The following is an 11,665-nucleotide window of genomic DNA, read 5'->3' as shown; positions in this document are numbered from 1 at the left end:
TAAGAGCCACATGATAGATCTTCTCTTACGTGCATGGATCTCTCATCAGTGCCTGGGAGGAAAGTAAAGTATCAGAGTAAAGATCTGACCCATGGATTGGACAGCAGAGTTTCGCTCTAAAATATGTTCTTTAATCATAAAGTCCATTGTAATGTAAACACTTTGTGGGATATTTTCTTTCAAAGGTACTTTTTCAATCTCCCTGAGCATACTGAAGTCATTTTGCAGTTAGTAGAGGTGTTTCTTTGCCCAGACAACCTTAGTACAGGTTACACATTTCTATATGAGATAACAGATGATGCGTTAATAGCGATTCCTGTGAAAACACATATGTAAGTGATATGCATCTGTATATCCCTACAGCTTAAGGAGAATATACAGCTAGCAAAACAGATGCAGCAAAACAGCTATATAACTTGTTTCTTTATTTCTTTAAATGAACTAAAAGAAACATGTTGAAAGAATCAAACAAAACAGTTCAGTTTATTAACATATTTTACATACAGGTGACCAACAGTAATTACTTCTCTCTGAAAAAAAAAATGAAAAGAAGATTGCCACTTGAACTTTCAAAAGAAGATTTTGACAGAAACATACAATATGTTTAATGGGAAATGTATTGTAAGTAAAGACTTGTATGTAAGGAAAATAGATAAAAACCAAGCAAATTTGACCATTGCTAAAAAGCCTTCTTAGTTATAAATAAAATTATTAAGAGGTGTTCTTCATTTCAACAGAAAAAAGACAGTAGTAGAATTTTATAAACAGCTACATATTTACACAGCCCCCTACCAGTAATGGTATTGGGCCTGATTCTTTAAGGTGCGGGGCACTTCCTGAGAAGGCAGTGGGAACTGAGGGGTCTCTGCACCTCACAGGATCAGGCACTTAAAAGGATGATATGACAGCAGACCTTATAAGAAGACAACATTGGAAATGCTGAAGCAACATGTTTAGACTGCAATCACGCAAAACTTACACGAGTAGGCCCATTGACATCAACAGAATTATCATGGGCTTAAAGTTAAACACGTGTAAGTGCTCGCAGTATCCGGGGCCCGGATGGAAGACTATTGCATGTAATAAAAGAAGCAAAGGAATCTGCTGTATTTACAATATATTTTACACTGAAACTAAGGCACATACCCTTGCATTTACATTTATATTGATTTGCCCTTGTAGCTTATGTTCCTGCATTTTCATTTGACAAATAAGGTCAGGATCCTCAAAATGTGTACCAGATGACAAACTCATAAAAACATTTATTTTTCAAAACCTTCCCAAGTCACAATGCTGGATGTAGTAGATATCAATCTTTCAATAGTTAAATAAAATCAGCACCAAATTCTTGTGAAGATATTCACAAAAGAAATTGGACTTACAAAATGTCTAGTCCAAGTTATTTTATTAGACCAGGCCTCAGAGAAATTCCTTGCAAATTAAAAAAAAAGATTAATAATACAACTATATATTTGGAAGGAAGAAGAGAATTATATGAAACCACAAAACATTTTAAAAATCTACTTTAAATTGAACAAAAGCTTGGGCTGAAGCAGACCTGTCTCTATGAACACTTTAATGGAACCCGTTCCCTGTAGATGGTAATACACAACTTTATGTGAACAATCTCATTACCACAAAAAAGGCAACAGGCATGTTTCCACTAGCAAAGTGATTAATAAAATCTGCTGTGCCAGTTGGTTTTTTCTCTCCCTCTTTCTCTCTCATGAACTGCAAATATTTCTAATATTAGAAATAAACCCTAAACTATGAAAAGTCTCTAGCGTCTTTAGGAATTCTACTCCTTTTCTCTTCTTGTTTATGATATTTGTTTTATAATAATCCAGCTTCTCTTGTGTATGTATACCAATTGTACACAGTATAGTATAAATACTGTGCATGAGTGCACATTTAAGTACAATGCCTATACTGGAGAGACAGTTATTGAGTTAAGAGAGGTAACTGTTCACTAGGTCATTTCATATTTTCACAATGCTACATTTTTCAAAATAACAATAATAATGTCTGGTCTCCTCTCTTCTTCCATTGTACTGCTCATACATATTTTTCTTCCATTTACCTTAAGCAGCTGAAACAGCAAGGGACATTTTTGAACAACCTATAGTATTCTTCCTGGATCTGAAATGAAAAGATGGGATTAAAACATGACAAATTTATTAACAGATTAATAAAGCCAGTGTTCCATTTTACTTGGTTTTAAAGGTGTTCAATACTGAGGTACTGATTATGGCATTAGGAAAGGACACCAAAGACTACATAATCTCAGAACACAGTACTGGAATGTGAACAGTAAGCCCCAGTTCAGATCCTAATTGAAAAGAATGAAGACCAGATTTATTCAACCTTTTAAATTATTTCATAGAGTAGTTGCATTGTAATCATTTTTGACATTGAAATGCATTGTTTTTAAAACCCTAAACCTGGGAGAGATATCTGAGAAGATAAGAATTTGGGGTGAAATTCTGGCCCCATTGAAGTCAATGGCAAAAGTCCCATGGTCTTCAGTGGGGTCAGAATTACACCACTTATGCCAGAGGGCATGATCCTGTAAACACTTATATACATGAATAACTTTGCATATGTGAACACTGCTCATTGACCTCAAAGAGCTAATTCAGATGCATGAAGTTACTCATGTGCGTAAACGTTTGCAGGACTAGGTTCCTGATTTTGTTGCTATATATGAATATTCACATGCAACATTTCCCACAGGAAAGATGGTACTTACTTTTCTAGATAAAACACAAAGAAATATGAAGATGAACATCCCCTGAAATGCATTGAAAATTGTAAAAAGATATGCAGTGACCACTGATCCCTGGACCACATGGAGCACCCCAAAGATCCAGGTAGCTCCAAGAAGGAACAGGAGAGCAAGAGCACCCCGAGCACAAGACCTAAGCAAAAGAAAAACATTGCAATCAATGTGGTGACCTATATCATTTTCTTCCTCTAATCTTTCCTTTGAAAAATGAATGCTTCACAAAGGTCTGAGAACATTTAGCTTTTTGCGGTTGCATGGTGTATACTTTAGGTTGTGCTGCAGTACTATTGCAAGAATACGCTCACAGTCGTTGTAGAATAGTAAAAGGGTAAAACTGGATGGATTTAAAACATTGGCTTTCTTAATCTTCATATAAGTTTCCTCTGGTGTACTGCAGTGCTGTATGATTTGATTTTAAATCTACTGTGAGTGTAATTCCCCAAGGTAAACCATATGTCTGTTATGAAGTATTCTCCCCCCAAAACCAGGAAAAATGTACAGTATGCTGTTAGGTGAGCACATATGCATGGCATCAAAGGGATCTTATGGCTTCCTCATCAGAAAATGGGGCCAGTAGTAAAACAATGCACTCTCTTTAAAAAAAAAAGATTTTGCTTTTACAACGCAAATAACTTCACATAGTTCCAGCTCAGAATATTGCTGCCTTAATATTCTATACATTGATTGGCTGTGATTTATTTTTGCGAACATATTGTATAGCTCCCTTGCTCCAGCCAATTACAGTATGTTGTCTTGGAAATGAAACCACTCATTACTTCCTTATTCATTCTTAGCCCAGTCATTGCAGGACTTCCTTAGAGCAGAAGACATTTTTAGCATTGTTCCTCTGAAAATGAATAATTTTCAACTTCATTAAAACCAACTCACTACATGAAGCTATGAAGGATGAGGGATAAAAGAAAGTAATCAATCAAACAATTTCTAAATCTTAACTATAAATCTTGGGCAATGCATTGAAACTGCAGGAGTGTTTCTAAGCAACACAAACAGTAAGTTGTTTTCAATGTTCCCTGTAGTACACTTCAGCTTTTCCTGCACAAACGGTTTTCAAGGTCCCTATAAATCAGCTTTAAAGAGAGAGAGTTGATGGAAAAATCATAGCAGCATGCAAAGTAAAAATCCTGGGGAAGGAAAAAGAAAAGAAGGAAACATTGAGCCTCATTGTACAATTTCTTCACAGATAATGTGACTCACTGAGAACTTGGTTTCTTCATATATTTATTATATGTCTCTTTACTCAGGGAGAAATCTTTCAGTTCTGATTCAGGCACAATTCATGAAATCAGTTTTTGCCCGAGTAGGGGCTGCAAGATCTGGTGCTTCAAATGGAGTGGAAAATTAGGCCTTTAACCCTTACCACCAGCCTTTAACTTGTTCTTTATAAAGGGCCAGATTCTGATACTCAGCTTGTGTAGAGCTTGTTTACTCTGCAAGCTGTCCCACTCATGTCAGTGGGACTATCTGAGGAGAAAGGCATTGCCCAATGTGAGCAAAAGATGGCAGAATCTAGCCCAAAATAAATTTAATGTGATAACAGAGAATTAGTTTTCTTTCTACAAACCATTAAAAAAATCCTTGAGTAGGCAAATTCATTATTTTTGGAATGACCACTTTAATTTCTGATTGTATTTAAAGTTATGCACAGTATAATTTGTGTTAAAAGGGAAACTTACCTTATATTTTCATAACAGCTAACTTCGGGCTTTAACATTGCAGTGTGTTGAAATACTTTGTAAATAATCACCCCAAAAGCCAGCAAATTAACCTGAGGGAAAAAATGCTTTTGTTTTTAGTTCAGACTGATGTGCAATATCAGTTGTATGTTTAAATAAAACAAGTCAGATAAAGATTTCTGTGAACATGGACTCTAAAGAATCTGTTGTTGGGGGCAAAAACCCCTCTCTCTGATCCACTTATATTAAAAACAAAATTATGAGCCCTGTAATAAACAATGATCAAACAGGTCTGTAACTCTATCTCACCGAAACAGTATCACTGACAGTAGCCTGCAAATGTTTTTATTGATTTCATTGAGAAATCTCTTAGATTTTTTGCTCAAATTTTTTTCCTCTGTGGGTGTGTATATATATAAAAATAAAATCCTACAGATTTATCATTGTACTCTATATTGATAAAATATATGCTTTTTCTTGCCAAATAATATTAATGGCATCATATAATCTGAGGTCTTTAGGGTGAGTAAACTTTCAAGCGGAGTAAAAAACAGAGGTTTACACAAAGAATTTCAAAAATAACTTTGGTTGAAGGGTTCCTTGCTGGGTATTATGTGTTATATTTATGTTTGTTTGACTGGGGAATAATTTTTTTGTGATTTTTTTGGACCTGTTTTATGATTATCGTGCTTTATTTGTGGTTGAAACAGAAAAAAGAACTAAAAAAGAGGTTTTGCAAATGATGCTCAATTTGCTTGCTTGGCTAGGCTTCAATGAGCTTTCATGTTTAAATTTCTACTACATTTCTTTTCCAAGATATATGGGTTTGCGGTCTTCCTTTTTTAAATTTCTTATTTTGGTTTGAAGCATTTAACATCAGCATCTATTAAAAATGTTAATAAATTAAGCAAGTTTCAGCTGGATGTCTTCCAGATTCTATTTGTAGATGCTTGTGGGTTACAGCTGTAGACTGAATAGAATTAATACCTCCCTCACTTGTTTCTCCAGAATGATTGTGTATTATTTCCCCCCTTCTCTTCCTTTTAAAAAAAAAAGCATTATAAAAGTGCAGCATCACTATTAAAGTATCAGTTTAATTTTCTAACATTTGCTGTGTATGGGCTCAGAACATTGTTGATTATGTTGGGGGGAGGGGTGGTATTAGGTATGTTGTTAAATGCAGGCTCTGCTTTAATTAGACTGCTTTAATACAGTAATAATGTATTTACAATTTGATAAGACAGGAGAGAGAGCTGATTAGTAGTTTAGGGAATTAATTCTTCATTGAATACCTTGCACTTGCATAGATCAGGAGATATTTTCTGAAGCTACTTACATTTAAAATTGTAATCTATAATATCTCCCAACCCAGCAGTTTTTCAAAGTTAATTATAAGTCAGTAGTTGTGATAATTATATGCAGGGTTACTTTTTATCATATATTTGCTGGTGAATAATAGATCAAGTAACTTGGTATATACAGTTTGCACAGCCAATCTAATGTATATCTTAAAATACTGTCTAAAAAGTAAGGTAAAATATGATCCAAATACCGTACGCAGAGAGAATACTCACGGTAATTTCTCTATAAAGTGGCCTAAGATTGGAGACCTTTGAGTCATGATACAAAGCATGTGGCCTAGTTTCTATTCGATGGGCCTGCTACAAAACCCACCAATGCCAAATGAGAGCCTTTTCCATTGACTTCAGTGGGCTTTGTAGCAGGGCCTATTGGCCAAATCCTATTATTCCTTGCCCATAGACAAAAATGTCCTGAAAAGTGAGAATGGGGCAGCCCACAGGGAGTAACTGGGAAAGGGGTGTGTTGGTGAGGGAAGATTCCATTTCCCTGGATCCCAATGGGATTCCCCTACACAGACCATTGACTCTGTCTATTGAGCAAGGTACTAGGATTTGGCCCTCTGCACTAATGTAATAACCATTAATTCTAATCATTTGATTCATCAATTAATTATAAAAGGAATAATCTGCATGTATCAAGGGAATGGGTTAGGTTAACGTTGGCTTCATTGGAGTCTGCTGTCAGAACACAGTTATTGTCTCAAGTAGCCTCATAGGAGGTTGTGTTACAGGGTAATGACAGTGAGCTTTACTTCTGAAATTCAGGGTATTTTGCAAGAGTTATTAAAATCCTAAGTAGGTTTTTACCCCATGTTCTAACATTTCCAAGCACTCTGTACATAAAAAATAATGAGCCAAATACATTTGCAATGTGTATAATAAAGTGAGAATGCTCAAAACAGTGACTTGTATGCAAATTTTCCAAACCCTAGCAAGAAACTTCTTGGACTGCAGCTTTCCCTGTTAGATGACCCAAGAGTAGGTGATAACAAAATATTTGCAATTGCCACCAAGGAGCCACATTTTTCCCAAGTAAGGAAGGAAGTTACAGTATGTCTTGTTATAAAGTTTGTTTTCAATATAACAAAGGCTGAACGGCTTGAGAAATTGATGCGTGTCCTGACGGGGGTTCTGTGAAGTATGTATTTGTTTTTGGTCTGCTGTTCTAACACTATATGATCTAATGGGGGAAAGGGGAACTGTAATGTCCCCTAGAGATAAATCAGGTCTGGAAACTGCATTCTCCTGCAAAAAACAGGGGAAACTGCAACGTACACTCATAAAAACCAGGTGCTGCTGGGCAAGTGGCAAACTGAATTCTTATTATTCCACTTTCCTCCCTTAACATCAGGCACACAAATTAAAAGCTTCTGACATAGAGCCCAAGCCTGCAAGGTGCTGAGTAGCCCCTAGTCCCAATGATTTCAATGGGAACTGAAGGTGCTCAGCAACTTGGAGGATTGGGTGCTTTGCAAGTACAGTTTTTGAAATTACTCTGACTTTTTAGAAGTAGCCTATGAAGTTCAATGACATAAGTGGTTCAAAGAAGATAGAGCAGTGGTTCTCAAACTTTTGTATTGGTGACCCCTTTCACATAACAAGTCTCTGAGTGTGACCCCCCTTATAAATTAAAAACCTTTTTAAATATATTTAACACCATTATAAATGCTGGAGGTGAAGCAGGGTTTGGGGCGGAGGCTGGCAGCTCGCGACCCCGCATGTAATAACCTCACGATCCCTGGGGGGTCCCGACCCCCAGTTTGAGAACCCCTGAGAAAGAGAAACCGCCCCTACCATATCATCTACAGCGCGTTACCTGTTTCTAAATGCATTTACAAAAACATATTTAGCCAGACCTATCTTACCTTCTAGTAGCATTTATGTGCACTGGTATATTTGTGGTTCTATAGCTTTTTATGTGAACAACAAAAAAAGTGAAGGCATGTGTAAATGAAAAGCCATTGAAAAAGGAAAATTAGCTATAATGTATGTTATAGAGGGAGACAGCTATGTATATGAACCAATTTAATCTCAGATTCCTCCAGCGAGAGTCAGAAATCCAAATGACATCCTGGAATGCTGGCTTTTACGTTAGGATCCATGATGGATCAGAAAGATATCAGACAGCTCCATATTGGGTACACAACTAAGGAAACTCAAGGAGCATAAGTTATTTCATCTTTTGTTGGCACCTTCCAGACATTCGACAGCTGGCTTTAAATGCATTTTGTTGTCATACAGTAATAGAAGTGCTATATTTTGATTTGTCCAAACACACCCTTCTTTGTAGGATCCTCCATATGCAGGACAGGAGGTGTCAGAAATCTGAGATAAAATCCTGGCCCCAATGGCAAAACTCCCATTGACTTTAGTGGTGCCAGGATTTTACCTAAGTGTTTTCTGGAGGAATAGTGGAGTATCAAAAGATTTACAGGTAAGAATCGACACTACTCTGAGCCCCATCAGATGCATAACTCACTCTGCAGTTTAAAGATGGCCCTCATACATGTATGTCATGGTCTGGATGATGCCGTCCTGCAGAAAAACTCATAGGATTAAAAAATATGCAAATTCCAAGAAACCCACAGAGGTCTCAACTAATCAGCTTGTCATGCGATGGGGTTTGTTTGCCAGTGGAATCAACAAAGGGATGCCCTTCCAACCACAGTTATTCCATGATCCATGGAGAAATCTATTTGAAGTGGTTGTACTCTACTTGCTTGTCTACCTCAGCCCTGAGTTAGGAAGGCTCCCTCTGAAGCCTGGGTGTCACTGCTTCCCTGCCTCTGCTCTCCTACCCTTCCATTGACAGCATGGAGTTGATCTCTGAAGTTTTCTGGGAACTGGTGATATAGGGAGACTGTCCAACAACAGTGGTGTGTGGTGTCTGGGTACAGCAAACATGCCACTCCAAGGACTCAGAAAAGTACTGAAAAATAGCATTATGTTATTGTCTAAGCAAATTAAAAACTTCCTTGTTGATCTCTAACTGTATGTTTCAAATTGTGTAATCATATAAAGATGATCACATAGGTTTTAAAATGCTAAATGCTCCAAGCTGTTGGAGTCCTGCTAATAGCATATTGCTTAGCAACTGCTATGTTTTAAAATGATCATTAATTCCACTGTTAAAATGTTAAAAATGGAGTATTTTATAATGGCAGAATAACAATGTTCTATCCTGGAGTAAATATTATGTTTCTGCTTCGCATTATATGAAACACTTCTGTATTTAGCATCAAATGCTAATTATTTTTTGATGCGTGCCGAATGTTACAATGTATAGAATGTATTAATGCATGCAAAATAACTGCCTGATTCTGCTATCCATACTTATGTTGAGTAGGAGCTTACTCCATAAGTAGCCTTTACTAAATCACTCTGACTACTCGAGGAGAAAGGGTACTACTCAATGTGAGTAAGGGTGATAGAACTGAGAGCTTACTGAGCAAGGAGATTTGCCACCATTTTGCTCCATCAGTTTATGTTACAGCTTTCCGATTTTGCAACCAAGAGAATACTTATTTTTTGTAACGTACAGAACGTGTGGCACAAGAGCAACTGATTGCACAAATATATACAGTGGGTTTCTGCCAGATGCTTTGTTATAAGGAAGAGCATCAGAATAACTGTTAAGATGAAATTTCCCAGGACTATCTAAACTTAACGCTTTATAAACAAACAGAGCAGTAATAGTTTAATTTGAAGCTAAGCTTTTTGAGGCTATTTCAAGTACAAATGTATTTACCGAAGAGAAAGGGAGTGTGTATTTCATAAATGCTATTCTGGTCTAAGAACAGTGAAAACACTGTTTAGCTTTTCACAAGATATTAAAGTCCTTTGAGTTCCAGACTCTAAGGCTCTCCATCATTACAAAGCAGAGCTAGTACAATAAAGAAGGAGCTAATTCTAAAGATTCAGACATACTCGTTCTGATTCAGTCTGAGCACTCCACAGTCAAACTTCAAAAATGACACCCCCAAATCATTCTTTTTTCCTTTCTCGGTCTCTGTCTCAATAATTGATGAAACCATCTATATGCTGATGTCAGATCTCACAAAAAAGAATGAGAACATTTCTCCTGCTGCTCTCTTAGGCATATACTTGAATTTTTTACATACATCAGATTGAATTTGGCTCCTTCAAACAATGTCTGATGTTCAGCACAGTTGTATCTGTATCATTCCCTTCAATGACCCTTATTATCAGTGGTGGAATTAACGAGTCTGTGATGGTCTGAATTCTGCCATGAAGCAAGAGAGTATCTTGCTGTCTGGGTATCTAACTAATGGATGGATAAAACAACAACAGTTAGTAGGACATTATTTCTGAAAGGGTAGAATAGAGTTAAGCTGCTAACAATATAACAGTTCAAGCTTCAAATTGAAAATGTATGCCATCTTAATTGCATAAAATTGCACACAAGCTGGCAGTCAAACAGTCTGGGTTTTGTTTCCTGTCTGATTTCTCTCATTATCATCTCCCAAATGGCTACAACTTCTTAAATGCTTTACTTATACAATAGTAACCTTACACAGCAGAGGAAAATGTAGGGAAAATATTAAGAATTTGTTTAGAATAAAGGAAAGGTCTGCAGTGGTACATGCTAGATTTTGTGACTCTAATTGTCTAAGTAACTTCACTTATTTAAAAGTATGAATATGTGCTGGTTGAGTTCATTTCAGACCCTGTCTCAATAATTATGACATCTTCTCATAAAGTTTTGTCGCTATGAATATTTCATAATCTTTTTTAAACACCCCAAGCTGTGGATTTAGCAATTTGATAAGTGAGGAGTTGTCAACATTTCTGAGAACCCTTTTAGGGAGGCCTCAATAAATAAATAAGTGGTTTTCTGCATTTCTCACGGGAGTGCATAGTTCTGTTCTCTGAATCACTCTAGATTCAATGCAGTGTGTCAGTGGATTGCAGGGGGCTAGATCCACAAAAAGGACTTTCAGTATTGCCCTGTCTAATGCTTAGGGGCCCTTCTGCCTAGTGGAATCCGCAGCACTGAGTTAGGCATCCAGGGTCCCTATATGATGCATGGGAAAAGTTAGACACCTAAGAATGGGATCCACAAAAGCCAGTAAGCTGAGCAGGGAACCACTTAAGCTAGCTAATAGGAAATGCTGAGGAGGGGAGTATGGCCTAACACCTGCCCATCAAAGGTAGTGAGGCACATCTTTCCACATAGGATTCACAGCCAGGAACCCCGTCCTGAAGTTAAATGCTGATGCCAGGTCAGTCCTTCCACAAAGGAAATGAGGATATTGACATGTGGTGGTGCTGAAGTCCCTGCTCTGAGTCAGACAGCATGAAGATTTGGGTCTCCCATGCAGGTGCCCTGATCACTGGACTACCACCACTTTCTCCCCTTCGGTTTTGAGTAAGGTTCATTCCAGGAGGCTCTGAAAGCACTTACTGGATGGGGTTCCACAGGTGACATAGGCAGGGAACACCTAGTCTGAGAATCCCATTGAGGCTTAGATACTGATTTAGGTAGCTTTGCACACGCCACGAGCAGAAATTTAGACAAATTTGGAATTTAGGTGCCTAAAGGGTTTGATGACAGCTTTGTGAAGTTTTGAGGATCTAAATATTGGATATAGGTGCCTAATGAGGCAGTAAGGCTCTTAAATTTCTTTGCGGCTCTAGCCTTGATTTACTAGTTAATTCTGAAATAGCTTTCTTTAATGTTGATCCTGCAGCCAAGGGTGGACTTCTGTGCCAATGCAGAGCTCCACTGACATCCATTGGACTCCATTTGGGTATAAAGGTGGCCTGCTTGTATTCTGTTGTAGGATTGTGGCCTATACTGGTCA

The 11,665-nt window shown here is 37.4% G+C and overlaps 1 protein-coding gene across 2 annotated transcripts in view; it reads right to left on the bottom strand.

Annotated features, from left to right (window-relative positions):
* Positions 1-408: 408 nt before the first annotated feature.
* Positions 409-11,665, bottom strand: part of ADGRL4 (adhesion G protein-coupled receptor L4) — a 96,759-nt gene continuing 85,502 nt past the window's right edge. For both annotated transcript variants that reach the window (XM_043520761.1, XM_037907504.2), the window contains 3 exons: positions 4,480-4,571; positions 2,750-2,918; positions 409-2,139 (listed from right to left, as the gene is read on the bottom strand). In XM_043520761.1, coding sequence (XP_043376696.1) covers positions 2,077-2,139; positions 2,750-2,918; positions 4,480-4,571 — 324 coding nt within the window. In that variant the 3' untranslated portion in view covers positions 409-2,076. The remainder of the gene's footprint in view (positions 2,140-2,749; positions 2,919-4,479; positions 4,572-11,665) is intronic.

The sequence above is a fragment of the Chelonia mydas genome, chromosome 8 (genome assembly GCF_015237465.2).
Source record: "Chelonia mydas isolate rCheMyd1 chromosome 8, rCheMyd1.pri.v2, whole genome shotgun sequence".
In the NCBI taxonomy this organism is placed as follows: Eukaryota; Metazoa; Chordata; order Testudines; family Cheloniidae; genus Chelonia; species Chelonia mydas.
Note: the sequence above shows the minus strand (reverse complement) of the source record. Positions and strands in the feature narration are given on the sequence as shown.